Here is a 25,843-nt window from a genome sequence, read left to right as displayed (position 1 = left end):
ACATCTGTGACATCTGTGTTCTTAATCGGGGCCACTTCCATTCGCCTCTTCCCAGTCAATTCCAGAGAATGAGGTGGATTATTATTTAAAAGTCTTGCAATGAGGGATGGGAGTAAAAGTTGGAACATCTTGCAGCAGTACTTGTTTTAGCAAAGAAAGAGATTTCACTCTTTCACCACTCTCTGTCGGTGGGATCCTCTCTCTGACTTTTCTCCCAGCATGGATCACTCTTCCATCATTATTTTTCTGTGTCTCACTGGCTGCATTTCCCAAGGTGTTCTTGGTTCCTACTCAATTGGCAACATAAAAATTAGAAAATCAGCCCAGAGAGCAAACACAGGATTCTCTGACCCTCTGACTGTTGGGTCGTGTTTGTTCTCTCTCTGGGCTTTAATGAAACTTTAATGATTTTTGTGCTAAGTGTAAGTTTAAAAAGAGAATGGGTAAGGAGCTCTCCCTCTCCTGAAGGACAAGTTTCTCTCCTGGCAGGGCAAAGATGTGAATTTGAATTTTCTCCAGCAGAAAAGGAAAGTTTTGGCTTCTTAGGGAGGTGCCCTGACCACTGAACAGTCAGGAAGGAGAGCAAGAGCAGGGTGTGGGGTTTATTGTTTATTAGACATTCTCTGATTGTGCCTAATCAGAGGATGAGGAACACCTTATCTGTGGAGTCCAGGGAGGTTTTGGCCTGAGATTAGTGCTGAGATAATCCCTGAAATCCCTCATAAACATCAGTGTCCAAAAATAGAAGTATCTACAACTCCAGGCAACAGAAACACCAAACAGAACCTGGTCTGTGATTTCAAGGATTCCTGCCTGAATCCAACTTTCTCTACTTTGGAATTGCTCTGGGTCTGTATTCCCATCAAATTCCCAGTGTGGAATTTCCACAATTTGTATGTGTATATTCTTGGTGCTTCTGTAAAACCAGGCCCAGATTTCATTAGGCAAGTTGAGTTTATTTAAGAAAATTTATTGAAAAAATATAAAAGTCAGCACTAATTTCAGTGGCTTCTTTCCAAAACCTGAGAAAATAACTCTTGCTATGCTGCTTTAAAAAAAAAAAAACTATTATTTTATTTTATTTTAATTTTATTCAACCACAGCAAAACAAGCCTAAAACATTCTTTTTGAGCACCTTCAACCCCCCTCTGCTGATTCCCCCACCCTCTTGAGTAAAGCTGCCTGTTCACCTGTGTTCCTTTCTCCCCCAGAGGCTGAGCCACAGCTGGGCACGCTCGCCCTCACAAACGTTACCCCTGACAGCTTCAACCTGTCCTGGACCACCCGAGATGGGCCCTTTGCCACGTTTGTTATCAAAGTCCAAGATTCCCTGGCGGCACACGAAGCCCAGGAGCTGACGGTGCCAGGGGGCACCCGCAGTGCCCACATCTCAGGCCTCACAGACCACACTGCCTATGACATTCACATTCAGGGCACCACCAGGGCAGGTGTCCACACAGAGCCCCTCACTGCTTTTGTCACCACAGGTACCTGCTCCAAGCTTTGGAGTCCCTTTCTTGAATCAGGGAAATGCGTATCCCAAAAAGGATCTCCCCAGCAGGGAGTATCTCGCCTGCAGCGATGGGTTTGTTTGCAAACCTGCTGCAAGGAGGGGTCAGAACAGGAATGTTGAACTTAAAAAATTCCTAGGAGCAGGATTAGTTTAAAGGGAGTTAAAAGGACAGGTTGGGTGGGCTCTGAGCAAGCTGGGATAGTGGAAGGCATCCCTGCCCATGGAACAGGATGAGTTTAAGGTCCCCTCCAACCCAAATTATTCTGTGATTCCATGATTCTGTCATTAAGACCCCTCTGGAGCCTTTCTCCCATGTCTGATAATCTTTTATAAGTCCTGCTGCTCAGAAGTTCATCAGACAGGACTGGCTTGTGGAACACCTCCTGTCCCAGGATGTTCCCTTCCAGAGACCTACCCAAAATGTGAATCTTGGAGATTGCTTGATTAGAAGTAAATAAGATGCAAAAAATATGTCTAAAATGAATACTCAAATATGTAAATGTTAATACATAAGGAATTCCAAATTTTAACACTTCAGAGGGGAATTTTATGGCAAGTTCTAACAAAATCTGTTTCAGTGTTTGTGAAATGTCAAAAGCAAACCCAAAGCCCTTTTCAGGAGAGGGTTCTGCCTTTAACTCACTGGTGTTTTCTGAAGTGAGTGGAGTTTTGAATGGTTAGAAGATTGGCTGAATCAGCTTCTGAGCCAACAGAGCAAGGCTGGACAAACACTGTGGAGAAATACAAGCAGTGCCTGGGCTCCAGGATCAAAGCCAGGGCTTAGCAGAGCCACCTGATCTTCCTACTTGACTTATCAGACTTTGAGTGAGCAAAATGCACTGAGAACCTTGTGGCCTTTTATTTTTTTTTTCCTGAGACTTAGTGGATAAATTCTGAAGTGTTTTCCACATCTTTTCACTTTGACAAATGTCACACTGATGTGAAAAAGGAGCCCTCAGTGGAATTTCTTTAAGTTGTCAGCAGAGCCCAGCAGCAGCTGATTTGCACTGGCTGTGACCCTGAGTGATTAATGTTCCTGTTCTGGCACCTCTGACCCCTCCAGCACTAAAAACTAACTCTGGAGATATTCACATGCAATAGGTGGAGAAGCAAAATACAGGAGTTGTGAATGCCCAAACTAAGGCTTGTCCCTAAAGCACTGATGTGGAGAGAAGTAAAAAATAATTGAAACTTTATGTGAGGCATTTCTAAAGCAGTTGTGGTTATAACTTTCTTACAGTGCAAGGGTAGCAGCAGAAACCTGCTTGCACAGGGAACTTGGGAGGGTTTTCAGTGGAGCTTGTGAGAGGAGGTGCTGAGACATCCTCGAGAAAAATTCAAAATTGAGCTCCATTGAAAATCCTCATCTTATGGTCCTGACTATTAGATCCACACTAGGGGGAGAAATGTGGTTTTTGTTTGATGGAATCTGTGACACTTTCTAATTTGCAATGTTTTTCACGTCTTCTTTTTGTGTGTGTGTGTGTGTTTTTGCACCTTCCCTTCTTTTAGAGGCCATGCCCCCACTGGAAAACCTAACAGTGTCTGATATGAACCCCTATGGGTTCACAGTGTCCTGGATGGCATCGGAGAATGCCTTTGACAACTTTCTAGTAGTCGTGGTGGATTCTGGCAAGCTGCTGGACCCACAGGAGTTCCTCCTTTCGGGAGCCCAGAGAGAGCTGAAGCTTAAAGGCCTAATTACTGGCATTGGCTATGAGGTTTTGCTTTATGGGTTTGCCAAGGGGCACCAAACAAAGCCCCTGAGCGCTCTGGCTGTTACAGGTATTTCAATGTGAGCAAATTGTTCCCTTCCACCCTTTTCTCTCTCACTCTCCTTCTCACATGGAAGATGTTTCATGCAAACCTTGGCTTTTGCATCCTTCTCTGCATCGTGGCTCCACGTAACTCCTCGTGACTGATGGGTTCACCAGTGGAATTCTGTTCCCTTTAACTGGATGTTTCCTTCTGAGGGATCCTGTGGAGGAGCATGTGGGGGCCTGAGGGGTGAAAGTTCCTTCTGGTCTTGCAGGTACCTCTAACAAAGTCTTGAAAGAAGAATGGCTGCATGCAGAGCTCGTCTTGTTAACAGCTGGGCACATCAGCATTCTCCAACAGCAGCATTCTCCCACGTTCCAGCCACCAGGACCTTCAGGAAGAGCCATGGACTTCTTCCCATGGCGTCCTCTCTTTGCCTCTCTGTGTGGGTTCCACCCACAGTGGGATCATTGCCACCCCAAAGCTGGCACCTCTCTCCTCAAACCAGCTCCTGCTTCCAACCCCATCAGAGCTGCTGTGTTCCAGCAGCACTTGAGCTTTCTTGGGAAATGATTGCAGGCTGATTCTCCAGCCCCGGAACCATCAGCACATTCCTGTCTGGGCAGCAGTGAAGCTGGGAAGGGGAATCTGGTGGGAGGTTTGAGAGGAAATAAATAGGAATGGCTGTGTGTGTGGAAGGAAGGATTGCACTGGAGGTGCTGTAGGACATAACCACTCCAGCAGCATTTCTCTAGCTAATGGTGCCTGACCATATGAGTTAGAGGTGTTTTGCAGGTAATTAATAACTTACAGCCCTTGGGATCCTTTTGAAGGGGTTCATTAACCAAAGGCAGCAGCTCTTGCATTTAGATTGAAGGGTGCTGTTGAGGAGAGGAATTTTCATGGTTCCCCTTTGCTGATAAGAGCACAGTAAAGGATTAATCGAATCAGAATCATCACAGATGCCAGAAGTGCATGAAATAAGAGATTACATGGAGAAAAAGAACTTTCAGTGGCTTCTATGTTGTCGTCCTAGCAGAGAGAGGTCTGACAATGTTCCAGACACGCAGTTCTGTAACAAGAGCTTGTTTTTATTGGCCATAAATGTGTCACACAGGTAGGGAGGGATAAATGCCCAGGAAACTCACCTTTAGCATGTGTAACTCTGCATGTGGGAGACAAACCTGTGTGTCCATGCAGTGGTTTGCTGTTCAAGAGTGAAAGTTAGAATGGGCCTGCACACACTCACATTTATCCTCTTCTGTATAACACTAATATTTTTATTTTTTTTACTAGCTGGCAGATTGTTCCCCTTGCTTTGAACTGTGGTCGGATTCTTGCAGTGTGCTATGGCCAGACCTCAGGCAGGTCTCTGATCAGCTGATTAAAAAATCTTTTTTTTTTTCCCCACTGCTATCTTCTCCTTTTTTAGAAGCAGAACCCGAGGTCGACAACCTTCTGGTTTCAGACGCAACCCCAGATGGATTCCGTCTCTCCTGGACTGCAGATGATGGGGTTTTCAACAGCTTTGTTCTAAAAATCAGGGACACCAAAAGGAAATCTGACCCCCTGGAGCTGATGGTACCAGGCCATGAGCGCACCCAGGATATAACAGGGCTGAAAGAGGGCACTGAATATGAGATTGAGCTCTATGGAATTAGCAGTGGACAACGTTCCCAGCCTGTAAACACAGTAGCATCCACAGGTATTGTCCTTGCAGTGGGAAAAGTGTGACATTCCCTGCTCCTTTTCACAGCCAGCTCGTGCTGTTCCAGAGGTGTCCTGAACTGTCTCCTGCATGTCCCTTGTCCAAGTCACTGCTTCAGTGTGGTGTGGTTGTTTGTAATCAGTCCCAGCTTCCCAAGCTTTGTCACTGTCTATTTAATATGGTCTAATTGAATTACTTTAATGGTCAGGAATTAGGCAGCAGAGTGTGGCAATTAAAACACTGTCTTTGAGGGCCAAGAAATATTGCCTGTGCATCAGCCTTTTCAGTGATTTTCTGTGACTAATTACATCTCAGCTCTACACAACAGTTTGCCTCCCTAGGAAAGAGTTATGACAAACTGAATTTACCAGGGCCATTGAGAAGTTTATTTATGGCTTGATCAGCAAAGGCCTAAGCACCATTAATTTAGACTGATCTTACCAGGAGCAACATGTCCTCAGTAATTCAAATTGACTTGAGTTTCTTTGCAAAATCAAAGCTTTGATTCAGGTTCATAACTGAAGCGTTTCATTTTGGCACTTTTGAATGAAGCATTTCAAGGTTTTTTTCCACATCAAAATCATGGTTTCACTCTGAAACACATTCAAACCTGAAGCATATGATGCAAAGTCTCGTGAGCCAAATTTGGTCTTTAAAAAATGTTGAGCTTGCTGATGTGAAAATGTGGTAATTTGAAATCAAATTAATTATGGGAGGAAAGGAAAAGGATGATACAGGAGATCTCACCAGGGTGCAGCTCCTCCCGAGGGGCAGCTCCCATCTCTGCCCTGGGACAGGGACAGGAGCCAGGGAACGGCTGGGCTGGGCCAGGGCAGCTCAGGCTGGAGCTCAGGGCAAGGTTCTTCCCCCAGAGGGTGCTGGCACTGCCCAGGCTCCCCAGGGAATGGGCACGGCCCCGAGGCTGCCAGAGCTCCAGGAGCCTTTGGCCAGAGCTGCCAGGGATGCCCAGGGTGGGGTTGGTGGGGGGTCTGGGCAGGGCAGGGGCTGAGTGATCCCTGGGGTCCCTTCCAGCTCAGGATATGATTCTAAGTTCCACGAGAAAGCAAAGCAACAGGAATGCCTAAAGGAAGCATTTGCCAGGCAGCATCACCTCTGTGTTGAAGAGTTTCTCCTCTTCTTCCTCATCCTCCAGCCTGCTGCCTGTGGGCTCAGGCACTCCTGTCATCCCATCCCTGCCATTAACAGCCAGGCCACCCTCACAATCCCCCAGTGGCTTCCCTGAAGCAGAACATGCACCAACAGCCCCCCTTGGCCAGGCTCCTGCACGTTGGCTCCTGATGGAGAGGGATGTTTAAAGCCCACTGCACTTGTTAGCAGCAGATCCCCATCCCCAGTGACTCCCAGGGTATTTATGGGAAGCCACTGAGAGTCATCATTTTCCTCATGACCATGTCCCTGTGCAGCCTTTGCAGGGAGATTTAGCACATGTCACCTACTGGAGCCAATGGCCCGAGAGATGTTTGTCAGCTGTAAACAGCCCATGAATAATGGACAATTGAGCCACAAAAACCCAGCTAAATAATTTGGGCTGCAGGTTACACCACATTGGGTGGGTGGCTGCCAAGGCAGCCAACTAATTTCTTTTTTAGGAGTGGATTATTGCACAAACATATGGATATTTATAGCATTTCCAGTGTGGTTGCAAGGAAATATTTCTATTCCTGAAGAGGGAATTCATCCACTGCTGCTCTCAGAGTAGGTGCCTTTTAGAAATTTATCTGTAAAATTTCAGTTAAGGTGCAATTTAACCCCCCCTGGGAGATCACAACACATCTATGGTCCAATTAATATCCTCGTGGGAGGTGTGAGTCTCATGCTGCTCCTTTCCTCTTCTCCCAGTGGTGTTTTGCCATGCTGTTACAGCATTTTTTCCCCTGAGTTGATCACAAACCACTTCACATGCTCTTGATTTGTGATAAATGCAACCTGCTGCTTCCTGTTGATTGGGAGAAGAAAGCCAGGGAACATCGTCCTCTAGTCTGCTAGGAGTGAAAGAACACTTGGCAAAAAAAAAATCCCTAAAAAACCAGCCTCTCTTAGCATGGGTGCTTTAGCAGCCTCTCAGGAGAGTTCCCTGTCCCTCATACACCTCTTTGGGGATGATGCTGGAGGATAAAGATAATGCACCTGTGCCTGCCCCACAGATGACCTGAGGTTCTCTGTGAGCACCAGGTCAGGAGCTCACTGGCTGCTCTCCATGCCTGCTTCATTCTGGCTTTCAGGTAGCCCAAGAAGATGATTTAATTCGCTTCTTTTTCATTTCCCTGTGCTCAAAGGTGCAAATCTCTCCCATCTCTGGGACTCATTCCAGGACAGATGCTCTGATGGTCCATTATATTTCCTGCCAGGTTCTCTCCCAGGAAAGCTGCAGCTGGGGGACTTGGGGATGTGGAAAACTCACATGAAAGCTCTTCTTACTGCTCTTTGTCATGCAGCTCACCTGGAGCAGAAAACAAGCCTGAGGCCCATGGAAATGTGCACAGCAGAGTCCAAGTGGGATGGATTGGGGACTTTATTTTCTGGGAAAGGCTGAAATTCTCCATGTGTATGCAAACCAAGTGCTGGTCCATCTGTTTGGTCTCCACAAAAAAAAAATAAAAATCACCACTTCCCTCTTTCTTCAGCCCCTCAGATCACCTATAATGTAAAGCAAAACCAATCTAATTTTAATTTCTCTATATTTCCTACCTTTTCTTTATTTTCTCTGATTTCCTTTAGCCTGTACCCAAATCAGCAGCACATTTTTGTGCCACGTAGCTTTTCCAACCCCACCTCGCTTCCTTTCTTATCTGTAATTCTTTTCTTCTCTTGGCTTGTCCACGTGAGCAAACCACACCAACACAACACTTCTAGTGAGCTCCAGAGACATAATTTACATTTCTCTTGAGAGCTCAGTTGTTTTTCTTTCCTTGCCTTTCAGCTGATTTAGTGTCCTGCTGCTTTGGGGACATGTGGAACAAACAGCCTCTGACTCCTTTCCCGCAGGCACGTTCTTTCCAGGCTATTTCAAGCCCAGTCCCTATTTTTTTTTTCCTTCTCTTGCCCCCCTTCCCCTGCTCTCAGCCTGTCTCCATCCCTCTTCATGTGGCTGGTGTTTGGGAACTCTCCTCTTTGTACTAATGGCCTGCTCTGTGTGTGCTGTTTATTTTTTAATACCTCAGGGTTGTTTTGGTTACAGCCAAAAAAAGCTGGAAAGATTGGAAGTGGGATGCTCAATGTAAACCTGGAAGTGGCAGCTCTCTTTACCACATCCCTCCAAAGCCCTTTCCATGCTTGTTCTGCAGGATCTTAATTAAGCCTCCAACTGGAATGTTTCAGATATATGTTGGGTTTAGGTTTGCGTTATTTTTGGTAAAATGTGGGCTTTGTTTGCCCAGCTTACTGATTTAATTTGGGCAAGTGCAGTGCTCAGGTTTTGACAGGGAAAGGCTGAGTTTTAACAAAGAGCTGCAGGTGCCTTCCCCACAATGGTTGTACTTGGATGTTCTCTGGATGGATGCGCTTGAAAGAAAAACCATGGGCTCAGAGAGAGATTCCAGGAGGAAAATCTTGTTTCTTCTGGTTTGAAGGCAACAGAAGTTCCAAGAGTGAGTCCTTGAGAGGAGCCTTGATGGGCTCCCACACCTGAATCCAGGTGTCCTTGGAGCATCCTGCATTAGGAACTTCATGCTCAGGAAGAGAGATCTGTCCATGGCTGTCCCTGCTGTGTGTCACAGAGGGCTCTGGGACTCAGTGGAAGGTCTGAAAATCCTCCTAGTGAAACTGGGGTAGAAAAAAAATCTTAAATACAGCATCCCACAGGTAGCAGAATGTCATTTCTGTGCATGTTCCTCCTGTTTTTCTACAGCACTGAAATCTCTGTTATTTCTATATGTTGGGTATTTTTAACGTATGCAATACTGGACTGGTCATGAAAAAAAGGAAAATTTGTTGCAAATAGGTTGTTGCTGTAATGAAACCCTCCAGTTTTGTACCCCCTGCATTAATGTTGTTCAGAGCAGAACACTGACAGCACCAGCTCGTGGTTTAGGGTGATAAAACAAATCAGTTTTCCAGCACTAAGGACTGATAAACAAATGATTTACCTTTTCCTCCTGTGTGGTGTGTTCTCTGTTCTCCCCTGACAGTGGTCGGCTCTCCCAAGGGAATTTCTTTCTCTGACATCACGGAAAATGCTGCCACAGTCAGCTGGACCCCCCCTCGCTCCCGCGTGGAAACCTTCCGGATCTCCTACGTCCCTGTCACAGGAGGTGAGCGGGGACAGGGGGTCCAGGGAGAGCAGGAAGGGTTTGGGGGGCTGCCATCCCTCCTTTCAGTGCATCTCCCAGGTGATCTTGCACAGATCATCTCTTTCTCTTCTTCAGGAATGAGGGAGTGCAGCCAGCCTCTGTCTGGACGCCGTGTCCACATCCCATGGGCAGGGCTTCTAAGGCAGCTCAGAGGTGGATGCTGGAGTGGTTGTACTCCTAAGAAGTCTCTGTCTGAACCTCTTCAGCAAGGATTAGTTTCCAAACTGTCATTATTTTGTAGGCACTTCATGAGCTGAGCACACTGGAAAAGATGGCCCTTGGAAATAATAATCAGAATCCATCCACTTTATAATAAAGTTTCCAGGCAATGATTTACTCAGTGCTCCCCAGCGTTGTCTCATTCTGGTTCAGTGTCCAACTCCAAAAACCTCCTCTACTTCAACAGATTTTTAACCTAATTTAGGGACATCTCTGAAGGGAAACAGCTAAAGAACACTAAAGACATCAGCACCAAAAAAACTGCTGCTGTTGACAAAGACAAGGAAAGATGTAGATCTTTAGACAATATAGGCTGGAGGCACACATCAAGCTTTAAATACAGTGATCCCACAGAAGAACAAGAATCCAGTCATAAAGTTAGGCACTGTTGTCTAAGTGCTTTCCTGGAATAAACCCAGAATTTGCAGTAAATATGGGTGCTAAGTCCTTAGCCACACACAGAGCACTGTTTAAAATAACATGCATCTTTATTCTAAATAAGGGGGGTAAAGGAGAATCTTCCAGCCCTCACCATAAACAAGGCAGATCTAAACTGTAAGTCCTGTCCTCAAGGTGTTTGAACTCCCATGAAGAGACTGCTGGGGTTTCTGCTTACACCTTCTCTGGGAAATTGTATTTTTAGGAACAGAAATCACAGAATGGTTTGCATAGGAAGGCACCTTAAAGCTGATCCCATTCCAACTCCCTGTCGCAGACACGGACACCTTCCACTAGAAATGTTAGTTTTTCTTACTGAATACAAACCAATGATTTATATTTAGGTGTTATGGCAAAAAAATTTGACACCAGTGGTTGTAACTAACTGGGAAAATTCCTCTCCTGCTGTAGAAGCACATCCATGGTGGCCATAATGTCTTACTTGAGAAACACCCTTCAAGCATTTCCTGGAGTACTGTGTCACTCATCCCTTGGCATTTGGCCTCATCCTAGGTACTCCAAATGTTGTCACAGTCGAAGGGAGCAAGACAAGGACCAGGCTGGTGAAGCTGGTCCCAGGTGTGGACTACAATGTCAGTGTCATCTCTGTGAAAGGCTTTGAAGAAAGCGAGCCCGTCTCTGGCATCCTGAAAACAGGTAATAATATAAAAGCAGCAAATAGCAACTCTTTAAATGGATCATCTGACTCAGGGATTGGAGCTGCAGACCCACCAAGATCCCATTTTTGCTGCCCACACAAACTGTAGGAAGCTCTTTTTCCCCCTCCTTCTTTGTCTTTGTATTTTACATGAAGATGGAACTTGTAAATTTGGTCAGGCTCCTATTTGCTAAATGCTAAATAAACCTGTGAGATGGAGACAATTCATGTATTTACCGTTCTAATTCACCAGAAAAAAAATCAGAAGTTTGTTTGGTTCTTTTTGTTTTAAATTAATGCTGTTTTTGAGATGAGGGAGCAAAGGGCCAGCTCAGCTGAGCAGTTCAGGCCAGTTTCTGTTGTGGACTTCACATGTCCCAGGTTCCAGACTGTCCTAAGCATAAAAGCATTCTCTCTCCTGATTTTTTCTTCAATATTCTCTCAGTATTCTGTCTCCTGATTTTTTTTTTTTTTTAATATCCCTGCAGGAAATGAGGGCTCACTCTGCTCCTGCTGACCGTCCTTCTATTCTTTTTGGGGGCTAACAAACATTCAGAGAGCTCAGGCAAAGAGCAAGATGATGAGTATTGGATAATGACAGGAGATTTATAACCCATTCCAGCTGTTCTGGAGGCAAAGATCCCATCTTAATTCAGGGAGAGCAAAAACCTGTGTGAAAAGTTGAGTCCTGAGAGGAGGCAAAGCAGGACATGGGGGGATTTTGGATACCTGGCTGGCTGTGGGATTGCTTTGTTCCAAACAAGCTGCTGGAAGGTCACAGTGGCCATCAGCTTCCATCACTTTGGTTATTTTTCCCAGCTCTGTATCCTGAATTTGTTCTAAAACAAACCAGATTTGAGGGTGTTGAGAGAAATATGTCAGCTTTGACAGAGCTGTTGAGATCGATGGTATCAAGAGCGATCTGAGAACATGGTTAGTTCTGTTTGTTCCCAGACTTTCATCTCTTCCAGCACTGACCTCCCTTTCCAGGGGTGGTTTTGGTGTCTCTTCATAGGCACTGATGTCTTTCCTGCAGAACTCCACTATTCCAAAGGGAATCATAAAAGCTGCACTGAGTTTTGGGCATTTTCTCTCATGAATTTACAGCAGAGCACTGCACAGAGCTGAGAGTGTTTGTCAAATTCCTTCAATCTGTTTTTCTTCCAGCTCTGGACAGCCCGTCTGGCCTGGTAGTGGTGAACATCACAGACTCTGAGGCTCTGGCAACCTGGCAGCCAGCAATTGCTGCTGTGGATAACTACGTGGTGTCCTACTCTTCTGAGGAAGGTGAGAGGAGCTGGGAATGCTTTGGGGAGCTGAAGTGTTAAAGCTCTCAAGAGGTGCTGATTGTAACTCCAGGAAAATCACAGAATATCCAGAGTCGGAGGGACCCACCAGGATCACCCAGCCCAGCCCTGTCCCTGCCCAGACACCCCACCAGCCCCACCCTGGGCATCCCTGGCAGCGCTGGCCAAAGGCTCCTGGAGCTCTGGCAGCCTCGGGGCTGTTATTTGGAGAAGGGGCTTTGCTGGAAGCATTTAAAAATTGATCGTTTTAATTCAGCACTCTCGATTCAGCCGTGTACAGACACAAGGGAGATTCCTGGGAAGCAGAGGCGGTGTTATAATCCCTGTGAACACTAGAGAGAGCTCACACTTCTAGAGAAAGGGCTCTGGTGGAACCCAGACTCAGCAGAGGTGCCAGCGCAGCCACGGGCTTTTACCAACTAGGAATGAAACAAATCAGTGAGTGGAGCACGGAGTTGAGCACACCATGATGTTTTGAATGAAATCAACATCTCTTTTCTGCTGTGTTTTGATCTCAGAGCCAGAAGTGACCCAGCTGGTCTCAGGGAACACAGTGGAGTATGACCTGAAGGGGCTGCAGCCTGCCACGGAGTACACGCTGAGCATCCACGCGCAGAAGGACACGCAGAGGAGCGAGAGCCTCTCCACCCACTTCACCACAGGTGCCATCCCACCCACAGCTGCCAGCCCTTCCAGTCCCACCTGCTCTGTGTTCCTCTCCTGCCTTTTTCACTGGAAACCTGAATTTTGACAGCGTTTGCATCACCTTTCTCTGGTGGGAGCCTAGTGTGGCTGACCAGAGGTGGTGTTCTGTCACTGATGCCTCAGGTTTTAGCTTTTGTTATCTTTTCAGAGTCTGTGCTGCTTTAGTGTGTGGGTCTGGGCTTCATATCAGGGGATGGTGAGCTCTCTTCGCAGAGTAGGGAGACAAAACAATTCCTTCTCTAGCTGGGGACCTGTGGATATTCTCAGTTCAACTGAAGAAAGAACAGAGATCATTTTCCCCAGGCTGAGCCTGAGAATCTTAGAGGAAAGAATTAAAACAATTATTATTTCTCTTTCTATAACCATTGTTTATAAATATAGTTCTCCAGAGTGTGCTATTCATAGTTCACCAATAGTGTGAGATGTTTCTACTTTGAAACCAATCAAGTCTCACCTCAGTGAGTCACATTATAAAAAGACCCGCTACTTTCATTAAACACTTTTGCCTTCTGATCCACCTAAACACCGGAGTCTTTCTTTCCTTCCCTGACTCAACAGCGTCAGGGGCCAAGGACAAATGATCCAAATCTCAGCCCAAGAGCACAAACAACGTGGGCTGGAGAGAGAAAAACAAGCAGGATGGGACTGCATGGGCTAAAGCTGGGATGGGACAATGAACTGCAAGATGCAAATGGAGCAGAAGTTACAATAATATGAGATCATCAGTTCCACAGAGTCTCAGAGCAGGAGCTCTTCTTTGGCTACTGAAGGAGCCCAGCTGGTTTCACACTCATGGCTTTCCATGAGCATCAGTGGGATCAGGGATGGTTCTCATTTTCCTGCCTTGGCTTGTCCCAGGGTATTAATTAGGGAGCCACACCAATCCAGTCCTATAATCACAGAGGGGAAGGGAAGCTGGAGATTGGAGCCAGACCAAGCAGGAAAAGTTTTCCTATTCTAAAAAGTTTTCTTATTCTAAAAAAAACCATAATTGGAACCACAGTTTTATTTCCTGGGAATATGTAAATACCAATCTGTCTTCTTGTAAGAAATAATGAAATGCACAATTTGGTCTCAAAAGACATTTCAGTGCAACTGTTCATAAAATAAGGTGCCTGGAACAAGCCAGTGTTTTAACTTAGATAAAGTTAACACCTTTGTTTTAAACTGCCAATGGGAAAATTAATTCTTAACCACAAAAGTTAAGGTTGAAGTGTTTTTTCATTTCAAATTTCTCTGGAGAGAAGGTTTGTTTTCCTGGCTTGTTTTAATATATGGCCCACAAGATAACCTGTGGAATTGACTTTGTATGGATGTGATTGTAATGGCTGTGGTGTCTCCTGCAGGGCTGGATGCTCCAAGGGATTTGAGTGCCACTGAGGTGCAGTCAGAAGCAGCTGTGATGAGCTGGAGGCCTCCCCGTGCTCCAGTCACTGGATATCTCCTGATCTATGAATCCATCGATGGCAGAGTCAAGGTAAATAAACCTGAGGGGCTGTGCCTCAAATCTGGGCAGTGGAGATGCTCTGACGTGTCCAGAAATGCAACATAGTTGTGTGCCTTAATTTAAACACTAAATTTAAAAATACTCACTGCCTCTTTCAGTGCTAGACTGAACACAAAAGCATTTCAAACCAGTTAAAGGACTTTTGTACATTATACCCTGAAACAGATGCTCCGTTGCAGCCTGAATTTTGCCTTTCATCTCCCTACAATACAGATAAAAGCACAAACATTTTCCTTCATTCCAGACCTGTAAACTCACACCCCCAAAGGATGTGATTCACTTTTCTAAACTCAGGGGAATCCCTGTGCAAAGGGGTGTCTAAAGAAGAATGAGCTGCCTGTGGAAGTGCCTCTTATTCTCCTAAAATTTTATTTTGTTCCCACATAATTATATTACACTAAATATTTAAATATTAATCAGGTGAGTCCCAGAAAAAAAATAATTTTGGATGCCCAGCCTGGATCAATGGAGAGGATTCTAATTTTCAGGAAGGCTAATTCCCCAAGCACACTGAAAACCAGTATTTTAATGTCACAGCAAAACAGCCTTTTAAAGCCTGGAGTGCATTTCCTTTTCCTAAGGGATGAGTTCCCCAGTTTTTTATGAATTTCACAGTCTGTACATTCAGGACATGTAAACATTTATGCTGCCTTGCTTTCAAACCTCCCAGCTTGTACATTGTGATGGTGAACACTCATTTCCAGGCAGGCTTTACTGAACTTTTAAATATTAGCTTGGTAAAAATCTTAGAGGAGTACCTTTATATCAATTAATCTAGATGGTTAAAGATACCATCAATAATTATGACCAAAAAAATGTGACAGACCATAATATGTAACCATTCTGGTCATTATGATTTATTTCTCTGAGATTTCCCTTTATTATCTCTTCTCTCCACAGGAAGTCATCCTAAACCCCGAGACAACTTCCTACAGCCTGACAGAGCTGAGCCCCTCCACGCAGTACACGGTGAAACTGCAGGCCCTGAGTGGGGCCCTGAGGAGCAAAACCATCCAGACCATTTTCACCACCAGTAAGGACATGAGAATAATCTGAATGATCTAAAATAATACTGAATACTAATCTAAAATAATCTAAATGCTGCTGAGCTCTGCTGTGAGGACACACAGACCCACACAAGATTTTAATCTGTTTGCAGTGTTAGTGCAAAGTCCCTGTTCCCCCAGATCTGTTCTCCCTTGGCAGGATGAAATTCCAATATCCATCCACATCACCCTCACAGTTGGGTAAAACATCTGCCTTGCCCATGTGAAATATCAGCAGGAATTCTTTAAAATCCAGCTGACACCTTGATTTCTCCCTGTATCGATCCCAGGGAAAACAAATCAGAGTTTGGAGCTGAAATGAAGCAAACCACAAAGGCACACACAAATCAGTGCTGGGGGCTGAGCAGATGGATTTCTGGGTAGATTTTCCTCCTCTCTCTGTCTCAAAGCCCCTCTGCACATCAGCTCCAGCCCAACAGGACAGCTCTGCAAGGATAAATTGGCTTCTCTGAAGGTCACTTCACAGCTGACATTAAAAAAAGGAGTTGTTCTGTATTAGCTGTGACACTTTGCCTGTCATTTGTCTCACTTTTCCCAGTTTTCAGCCTTTCAGGCCCAGCAGGACCTTCAGTCATCCCCATTCCCCCTCCTGCTGCTGTCACCAACTCCAGCCCAAGGACTGCCAGAAGTCACCCAGCCCCAAGTCTGCCCTGTCACTGCTTGTGCAGAGCAGGATGAACTCACCAACACATCCAGAAACAGGAGAGGAATTAAATCTGGTGTATTTAGGTGATGTTTGGCAAATTGACCATGAGTAGGGACTGACCATGAGAGGTGCCTTCAGCCACGTGAACAGTGTCAGACTCATTCAGGCAGAAGCTTAAGCCTGGCCTTAACTCTAAAAATACATTTGTGTCTATTTAGTGACAGGGTAACACTGAAGTGACTAAAGAGTCACTTTTTTCCAAATCCCAAAGCTGATGGAAACTTGCATGGCCTTAAATCACACCAGGGGAGGTTTAGATTCAATATCAGGAAATTTTTCTACATGGAAGGAGTTGTAGAGAATTGGAATAAGCAGTGATGGAGTCCCCATCCCTGGAAGTAGTCAAAATACCTGTGGAGCTGGCACCTGGGGACATGGTGGTGAACATGATGGTGGGACTCTGTAAATGGTTGGACTTGATCTTAAAGGTCTTTTCCATCCTTAACAATGCCATGATTCTGAATTTCTGTGAAAGTCTGTGGAGCTGAAGCCCAGGCAGGGATATGTAACACTGACAAGGACCAGCAGCCACTCTGTGAGAAGCTGCAGGTAAAAACTCTCCTTTAGACACACCTGGAACAACACTTAATTGGCTGAAAAAGTTATTGACCTGAGTGAATAAAAATTAAAAAACAAAAGGTTTTGGGGGGTTAGAAATTGTTCTGACTGCAATGATTTTATTGTCTTGTTGTCAGAAAGAAAAGCTTAACAACATTTTCCTGTAGTTTCAACTGTTGCTGTTTGCTGTGATTTTTAGGAGTGTAGCTTTTAACACATTTAATATTGTCCTTGCTAGCAAAAGACTCACAATTCATTTATTTTTGATTGAAGTCCTTTGTATCCCGCTTCCATTTTCTGTCACATGAGCAAAGATTGGTAGATTTGTTTTCCCCCAAAAATTGCTGTAACACAGCTCCTGAATTTCAGCCTTTAGCTGGAGGATACACTCCCATCCTAGCAGGGAGTAGTTATCTCACATTCCCAGCACTTCCAGAAGTGTAGACAGATGTGAAAAACCACATTCAAAAGAAGAATTCACCTCACCAGCCATATGCTGTGGATGTTCTGTATGCAGGATACAATTACAAACCTGTTCCTGGGATCTGTAGTCCCACAAGGGATTTTCCTGAGCCATCTGCATTGGGCACATTCCTTGTAACTGCTGATTTCCTAAGGAATGCTTCCTCTTCCCTGTGTGTGCAGCTGGGCTCCTCTATCCCTACCCCAAGGACTGCTCCCAGGCCCTGCTGAATGGAGAATCCACCTCTGGGCTCTACACAATTTACCTGAACGGGGACAAGGCTCAGCCTCTGCAAGTGTTCTGTGACATGGGCGAGGACGGGGGCGGCTGGATCGTGAGTATGGGGCAGGGGCAGCACATCCCATCCTGCTCATCCAGGCACCCTCAGAGTGTTATTATCACAGTAGGGCTGTCCCGTCTATAAATCTGGGGAGCTTTATCCTAGGCAGGTGTAGTTTGTTTGCTAATTTGAGATTTCATCAATTTTGAGGTTTCCTGGCCAACGCCCCAATGAGTGTGGCGGGTTATTATCACAGTAGGATAATAGTGTTGTTATCACAGTAGGATAATGGTGTTATTATCACAGTAGGGCTGTCCTGTCTATAAATCTGGAGAGTTTTATCCCAGGCAGGTGTAGTTTGTTTGCTAATTTGAGATTTCACCAATTTTGAGGTTTCCTGGCCAACGCCCCAATGAGTGTGGTGGGTTTGGTGCTGGCCAATCACCAGTGCACTCACTTCCTGCTGTGGGGTAGGATTAGGAGGAAGGCAAAGCAGGCTCGAAACCTTAAAAGGGTATAAAGAAAATTTTATTAACAGTAACTAAAAGAAAAAAAAAAAAGTAGGAATTGAAACAAACCCTTCAGAACACTTCTCCTCCCCCCACAAACTTTCCTTTTCCACTGACAATGCAAAGAAACAAAATTTTAAATTTCCAGTCAGTTTACCAGCTCTAAAATAGACTTTCTTCAGTTCACTTAGGCAGAGAATCCCTCTTGAAAAACTATGACAGTAGGACACTCTAGTGCCCAGAACAGGGTTGCCAGCTCTTTCTGTAGTTGGAGGAGAGAGAGGTGTCTCCAAAGGATGGGTCACACCCCTGGTTCGGGCTTGATCCCTCTCCAGGTGTAAGGGCTGCTGAAATGACCATACTAGATAACACTTCTTCTAAATAATCACCAAGGAGAGGGGAGGGTGAACTGACTCAGTCTGAATAAGAGAGGGAGTGAGGGAGGTAAAGCACGGCCCAGGGGAGGCATTTGTTCAGCAGCCACAGGGTGCAGTGGCTTCCAAGGCCACTGTGCAAGGGACACAGTGCCACCCAGCCAACAAAGGAATGGCAGTAAATGCCACCTCTCCACACTGACATCCCCAAATCTGAACAAGCCAAAGGGACCCAGGGCACAGAAAAGCAGGAGAAGCTTGAAGAATGCTTGCCTGGGAGATGAGGGATGGAAAAACCCTTGGCTGAGAAATCCAGAGCTGCAGGGTGGGTTTAAAAGGGCAGAGAGCAGGAACTGAGAGGCCACGTCATGCAGAGGAGCCTGGGAACCCAACAGAGAAATTGGAGACTTAAAAACTACATGGAGCATCCAAAAACCTGTGTGCAGGCTCTGCTGGGAGGGGTAAAGGCAGGGCAGGAGCAATGCTGGGCTCTGTGTTTGTAAAAGCTCTTCCCCTCTGGCCAGAGCAGTCTGTCCATACCATTTTCTGCTTTTAGGTCTTCCTGAGGCGTCAGAATGGAAAGCAAGATTTCTACAAGAACTGGAATACTTATGTGGCAGGTTTTGGAGATCCTAAGGATGAATTCTGGATAGGTAAGTGCTGAAAATTTGTATTTTTGGAAAAAAAAAAAAACCAAAAAAACAAAACCCATACAAACAAAACAGGAGCACATCCCAAAAGTCCAGGAGGTACTGAGAGGCTTCCATTTAGCTGGCAGGAGTATTTGTAAAGGGGAACAGGAGTAAAGGAGCCAGGGACACCCTACATGAGGGAGACTGAAAGGGCCAGGCTCAGCCAGTCCCTCCAGCTGCAGTCAAAGGATGTCATGCTGGGGTCACCAAATGAGCCCACCTGTTCCTCACTGGGGCTCTGGGAGCAGTCAGAGGTGGCCTGGAAAGCAGGTTCTGCTTCCTGTCCTCCTGGGACACTCCCAGCAGCAAAGGCTGACGATCCAGAGAGGAAAAGCAGGGCAAATAGAGGTCATAAACTCACATTTTGGTAAAATAAAAGTAAATCCTCCACATTTTCAATGGTTGTGCTGCATTTTTCTGATTGTAAATGAAAGGTGATGATGATGTTGATGATTATGATCACACAGCACAACTTTGGTTGTTTTGCCCAACCTGTTTCTGTTATTTGAAGGGAAGATCTCTCCCAGTCAACCTGGACTATTTATTTGCTTTTGTGCTGACATCACGCTAGAGCTGATCCAGCTCAGTGTCCTCACCAGTGCTGGTGTCCTGCTCTGTTTGTACAGTCCAGTATGGCCCCATTCATGGAATAATCGCATGGCAAATGTCCTGGTTTTGTATGGGAGGGAGAGCTTTGGCCACTTCTCTCTTTCAGCAATGTCCAGGGCTAGTTGAATGGCTTTGGGTTCAGTGACCAGCACTGAACCCACCACAACAAAGAAAAAAACATGGAGAGACTGATGCCTTAAGGAACCTGGAAATCAAACAACACACTTTTAGGATAACATTAGTATAGGAGTAATGTAAAGGTTGATCTTTATTGGAGGCCTTTAGAGGTGAATATGCAAAATGTCCACAAAAGCCCCTCCCCATGGGGTGAAGACAGTTTTTAAAAGTTTAACAAATTAGCATAATTGACAAAATCACCAATTAGGAGCACAAGTGGTGATGCAATTCCCCTCTGTTCAAGCCCCTTCTAAATCTTCCCCCCTCAGATGGAACCGAACTTTGTTGATGAAAACGGGTCTCAAAGAGGGTTTTTTTGGCCTTGGTTCCCAGGGAGAATCAAGATGGGGGGCTTTGGAATATGTTTATTCTTTCTGCCTGTCAGGGCAGGGAAAAGCACTGGGAAAACTCAGTAGGAATGCAGCAATAGGCTACAGAGCTCCAAACAGATGTGTAAAGAATACAGAGAATACAGAAAAAAAAAAGGCAAAAAAACCATTTGGCATCAAGACAGACATTCCTTCCTGCCCACAGGTCTAGAGAACCTGCACAAAATCACTTCTCAGGGCCAGTACGAGCTGCGGGTGGACCTGAGGGACAAGGGGGACATGGCCTACGCCGTGTACGACCGCTTCAGCGTGGGCGACGCCAAGAGCCGCTACCGCCTGCGTGTGGATGGCTACAGCGGCACAGCAGGTGAGAGCAAAAACTGACTTTCCCTCCTTATAGTGACCCATTTCCTCCCATTGACTCAAGGAAACCATGTCAATGTTGCAGATCAGCAGATGCCTCTCCTGTGTGAGTGTCTTGGTTTGAAAAGACAGGTGTCTGCTAAGGAAGGCAGGAGCCCCCCTGAAATGGAAAATATAAAACCCCTCCCTCCGAATTATTATAATTTTGAAATTTAGAGCCTCTTAGGAAAAGATATGGGAGCAGGAATAACAGTTCTTTACTAGGGAAGAAAATAAAACAATGAAATAAACAATGCAGTAAATCAAAACCCCACTGCCAGAGTCAGAAGAGGAGCTGCCCCCCTGTGGGTCAGGGTGGTGGCAGCAGTGCCATTCCATGGTGGCTCAGCCCTCCTGCAGTGCCAGCTGTGGTTCTGCTGGAGCAGGGATCCTGCACAAGGCTGGAGTTTTCCTCTGAAGCTCCAGGGCTGCTGGAGATGGGCCTGCTCTCCCTCTGGGAATGCAGGGAGAAGAAAGCTGCTCCTCTGGGAATGCAGGGGGCAGAGGCTGCTGTGCTGTTCCAGGCTCAGATTGTATCCAGGTAGGAATGCTTGGCTCCTGCCCTGGGCGCAGCATCTCCCCATGGGATGATGGAATTTGATCAGCCATGCAGGGACACTCAGTGGCCATGAACAGCAGAGATCTCCTGGAGGGAGGATTGGCTGTGGCAGAGATAAAGAAACCTGCCCCATGGACAGCAGAGAGCTGCCCCAGCTCTGACAGATGAGAAGTACACACCCCCAAACCATATCTTACAAGCCAGGACAGTGAGGTGTTCAAAAATCAAACATATCAATATATTTATGTTTCTGTTTTATATCCTCCAGGCACTTTGGAGCCATATTTTATAGCCTGATTATGGCAGCATTGAAACAAGTGTATTAAACCACAATATATCTCATTTGGCCAATCTTGGCTGTCATTTATACAGCCAATAATAGCCTGGCACAGCTTCTCTTGTCAGTAGAATTTGCAGCAAAGCCCTCCTGTAATGTGATTTATGATTTTGCTGAACAAATCATCTGCCTTTTGTAATCACACTGGGGCAAACCCTGCAGCCCTTGGTGAGTCCTCTTCAGGGCTTCACAGGATTAAGAGATAAATCCAGTTTAACAACATGTCTTAAAAGGAGATAATTTCACACTGCTGGGTGCAGAAACCAGAGCAGAGCTTTGGGTGTGGGCTCTGCCCTGTGACCAGCACAGGAGCTTTTACCCTGACTACAGAGATACAAAGTAAATGCAGCAGCAGCAGAATAAATGACTATTTAATTTAGATGGGATATTGGGAATAAATCCTTCCCTGTGAGGGTGGGCAGGCCCTGGCACAGGGTGCCCAGAGCAGCTGGGGCTGCCCCTGGATCCCTGGCAGTGCCCAAGGCCAGGCTGGACAGGGCTTGGAGCAGCCTGGGGCAGTGGGAGGTGTCCCTGCCATGGCAGGGGGTGGAATGGGATGAGTTTTAATGTCCCTTCCAGCCCCAACCATTCCATGATTCTGTGATTTAAGGCAAATTGTCTAGTGCAGAGTATTAGTAGCTGCTACCACGAGTAGGATTCAGTCAGTGTGGAGACTCCTTTGGTCTTGATTCCTTCCTTGTGAACACCTCTTTGGTCTTGGCTTGTCCACACTGTGAAATCCAGCTTTTAGCAAGAAGTGCAGAAATTGAGCTGCACGGAAAAGCCCACTTAACATGCTGGGGATTAGAGACCACCTGAAGAAAATATTTTAACCTGCCTGCAAAACCAAAAATTGTGTATTTCCTCCTGTATTAAAACAAGTCAATTTTTTAAAATTTAGATGCAGACAGGTCATTGCACAGTCCAAATATTTTCATGAAATCTAAACCAGGCAATGCACTGACCTTGCTCTTTCTTTTGTCCCCCCATTCAGGTGACTCCATGACCTACCACAATGGAAGGTCCTTCTCCACCTTTGACAAAGACCACGACTCTGCCATCACCAACTGTGCTCTGTCATACAAAGGAGCTTTCTGGTACAAGAACTGTCACCGAGTCAACCTGATGGGCAGATATGGTGACAACAGCCACAGTCAGGTGAGTTTGGCTCTGAAGGCTTCTCTAATGCATGAGAGGAAGGCGAATTGCAATTATGGGCTTTTCTGATGGTTCAGCCAGCCAAAAATCACAGCATGCCCTCCTCCCACTCTCCAAAATGACAGGGAAATGTAAGGGCAGTCACAAAACAAGAATTTAACATCAGCTGGTGAAATCTTGTTGGCTTTGTCTGATTTTCCAAGGGAATATCCCAAGTGTGCAGGAAATAATTGTAGTTTTCAACATGTGAAACAAAAAATATTTTTCTTGCCATGAAAGCCAGACAAGGAGAGACAGCGCTGAGGGACAGAGGTTTAACAAGACCAAGCTCAGGGTGCTGCACGTGGGTTAGGGCAACCCCTGGGATCAATCCAGGCTGGGATGAGCAGCTGGAGCAGCCCTGGAGAGGGACCTGGGGGTGCTGGGGGTGAGAGCTGGAGCTGCCCCAGCCCTGAAGCCCCTGCCCTGGGCTGAGCCCAGCGTGGGCAGCAGGGCAGGGGGGATTGTGCCCCTGTGCCCTGTGCTCAGGTGAGACCCCAGCTGCAGAGCTGCCCCAGCCCTGGCCCAGCACAGGGAGCAGCTGGAGCTGCTGCAGAGATCCAGAGGAGGCTCCAGGGGCATCAGAGGGATGGAGCAGCTCTGCTGGGAGGAGAGGCTGGCACAGCTGGCATTGTTCACCTGGAGAGGAGAAGCTTTGGGGGGACCTCAGAGTGGCCTTGCAGGGCCTGAAGGGGCTGACAGGAAAGATGGAGAGAGAAGATTAACAAGGGCTTGGAGTGCCAGGACAAGGGGGAATGGTTTCACACTGACAGAGAATAGGTTTAGGTGAGATACTGGGAGGAAATTCTTCCCTGGGAGGGTGGGCAGGCCCTGGCACAGGGTGCCCAGAGCAGCTGTGTCTGGCCCTGGATCCCTGGCAGTGTCCAAGGCCAGGCTGGAGCAGCCTGGGATAGTGGGAGGTGTCCCTGCCACAGCAGGGCTGGAACAAGATGATCTTTAAGGTGCCTTCCAGCCCAATCCATTGTGTTTCCATGATTCTGTGACCTGATGTCGGTGGGTTTGCACAGCTTGGACATTTCACAGCCCCTGTGCTTCCCAAAGCTCCTCTGCTTTGTGGTGCCTCTGTGCCCAAAGCAGAAACATCCCCAGTCTGAACCAGGGACTGCAAATGCAAGTGTGACCTCCCACCTCTCCCCTCTGCCTTCCCAGGGCGTCAACTGGTTCCACTGGAAGGGCCACGAGTATTCCATCCAGTTTGCAGAGATGAAGCTGAGACCCTCCAGCTTCCGGAACCTGGAGGGGCGTCGGAAGCGAGCGTAGAGCCGGGGGGCTGCGGGCAGGGGCTGGGGAGGGGATGGAGAGGGGGGTGTGGGGAGACCCTCTGGCATCGCTGGCCTGGGGGTGTGAGGAGCTGGGATTGGCACCAAAGCATCGGTGAGCCGTGGCCCGGCGCAGGCTTTGCAGCATTCCAAACAAAAAAAGCCTTAAAGCATGCCAGAGTTTCCAGCAGAGCAGCTCCAGCTGCGCACCAGGAACGTCCTCCACACCAAAGACAACGATCTCAAGGGTTCTGTGTTGGTTTTTTTTTGGTTTTTTTTTGGGTTTTTTTTGTTTTGTTTTTTTTTTTTTTTGTTGGAAAGCATCTGGGATAAAGATCTTCCAATATCTGACAATCTCTTGAGTGGCCCAGGGGAGGGGAGGGAGAACAGCTTTGTACATTGGTAGTTTGTTTTAGAACCAGCCATATTTTACACACAGAAATGTGTAAGATTAATTATCATTATTATTATTATTATTAGTTATAAGTGAAAATAATTGGTGGTTTGAATGCCTTTTTTATATATATCAAGTACCACAGAGAAGTAGGGAACGGGAAGGGAAAGCAGTATGTTTTTAAACTTAAGCATAAGATTAATATTATTAATATAAATACAAAGTAATAATAATAATAATGATAATAATAATAATAAGCTACATTTTGTCATTTTTAAGAGAACCATGCTTTTGGAAACACAGCAGGACAGTGTCTGATTGTAAATTTTTTTTTTATAAATAAAAGCACAATTACTTTTAAATAAATTTCTACCTTTTTTCTTTATCCATGTGGAGTTTGTGCATGTCCAGGATATATTTACTTAGATGGGGAAATAAAGACAGACTGAGATTAATTAGGCTGCTGAGCCCCAACTGAAAACTGTTCCTTTTGTCAGCGACTGGTTGTAATTATTCTGGTGGGTTTGTTACAGTGAAATGCCCAGGAGGATTTGGGTTCTTTCAGAACAGAATTCTTTTTTTTATTTCCTGCCCAACAGCTTCTTACACGTTTTTCTAAGTGCTACTGACCAATGCTTGCTCCATCTAGGTGGGAATAACTAACAAAGTAAAACAAATAGAACCCAGAGTTGTTGTCAGGTACCATGGGCAGATTGAACACTTGTGTAAATAAAGGGCTCTCTTTTTTTTTTTTTTTTTAATATGAATGGAAATCCATGTAGTTCCTCTGTATCACACCCTGAAGTTCAAGACAATAAAAGATCTCTTGTTTCAATCCAGTCTCTCTGCCCTACTTCAAGGTTGCGTTTTGCAAACGTTTTGCAAACATTTTGTAAATGTTTCTTGCCTCCCTCCTGGCTGAAGTTACACTCCTGAGCGTTGTTTGTGTTGCACAGGGAACATAAATCTCCTTTGACCCTCCAGGGCACTGGTAGCACTATATTAAATTAATTCTCTGTAATTAATCGCCCTTCCTAGGTGTTTGTCACAGGGGATGATAGGCAGCATAAAGGAGAACAAATCCAGTAATGAAGAAATACACTCTGCTCTCCAGATGCTTTCCAAGCTATGAGGAAAAGGCACTGGATCCGTGTTTCTGGGCGCTGGAAAGCTCAGGCAGTCTGTTTGCAGACAGTCAGGGGAAGAAGTGACATTTATGGAATGATTTCCTCATTGCTGGTAACATGAGAGCTGCCTGGCTCTGCCTCTGGTGTCATTTACCTTGGCAGCTCCAAAGAGCTCCTGGAGACAGGCTCAGGTTTGTGCCTCACCCCAGACAAGACTCAAACACGCTGCACAAAAGGAAGCTGATATTTCCTGTAATTACTCACTGACAGATGCCCTGCTTGGTATTCTCTGTGATCCCTACTGAGAGAGGGAAGCTGGCAAATCCTTGGAGTCAGACCTGCCAAAACACCGTTCAGAGCTGACACAAGCTTGATTTGGGACCAGCAGCTCCACCACGGGCTCCTGGAAGGGAAATTCACTGGCTTTTCCCCCTTTCCTGTTTGTAACTCGTGAGAAGAGTTTAAAAACACGTTCGGATTTGAAATCTGTTCGTGAACCTGCCAAGCCTCGGTGCTGGTGTTCATCCTTAACGTGATGAAGCAGTTTGGGAGCCTCCAGGGGGCAGGAGAGGAAGGGCTTCAAAATTATTTCCTCAGCCAGATTTAAGGTCCTAAAGGCACTGAAGGGGATATCTGGGGGCCTGAGAGGGGTTTATGGTG

The 25,843-nt window shown here is 46.0% G+C and overlaps 1 protein-coding gene across 4 annotated transcripts in view; it reads left to right on the top strand.

Moving 5' to 3' along the window:
- TNC (tenascin C) overlaps positions 1 to 24,885 on the top strand; it is a 73,188-nt gene extending 48,303 nt beyond the window's left edge. For 2 of the 4 annotated variants that reach the window (XM_038156477.1, XM_038156476.1), the window contains 12 exons: positions 4,704 to 4,976; positions 9,128 to 9,250; positions 10,460 to 10,603; positions 11,772 to 11,891; positions 12,430 to 12,573; positions 13,963 to 14,093; positions 15,024 to 15,156; positions 17,100 to 17,251; positions 18,637 to 18,733; positions 20,093 to 20,254; positions 22,180 to 22,343; positions 23,553 to 24,885. In XM_038156477.1, coding sequence (XP_038012405.1) covers positions 4,704 to 4,976; positions 9,128 to 9,250; positions 10,460 to 10,603; positions 11,772 to 11,891; positions 12,430 to 12,573; positions 13,963 to 14,093; positions 15,024 to 15,156; positions 17,100 to 17,251; positions 18,637 to 18,733; positions 20,093 to 20,254; positions 22,180 to 22,343; positions 23,553 to 23,663 — 1,754 coding nt within the window. In that variant the 3' untranslated portion in view covers positions 23,664 to 24,885. Of the gene's footprint in view, positions 1 to 1,211; positions 1,488 to 3,025; positions 3,299 to 4,703; positions 4,977 to 9,127; positions 9,251 to 10,459; positions 10,604 to 11,771; positions 11,892 to 12,429; positions 12,574 to 13,962; positions 14,094 to 15,023; positions 15,157 to 17,099; positions 17,252 to 18,636; positions 18,734 to 20,092; positions 20,255 to 22,179; positions 22,344 to 23,552 lie in introns of all 4 variants that reach the window. The other 2 variants (XM_038156479.1, XM_038156478.1) reach the window with 2 other exon arrangements.
- The last annotated feature ends 958 nt before the right edge of the window (positions 24,886 to 25,843 follow it).

The sequence above is a fragment of the Motacilla alba genome, chromosome 17 (genome assembly GCF_015832195.1).
Source record: "Motacilla alba alba isolate MOTALB_02 chromosome 17, Motacilla_alba_V1.0_pri, whole genome shotgun sequence".
Taxonomy (NCBI): Eukaryota; Metazoa; Chordata; class Aves; order Passeriformes; family Motacillidae; genus Motacilla; species Motacilla alba.
This window is presented reverse-complemented; position numbering and strand designations above follow the sequence as displayed.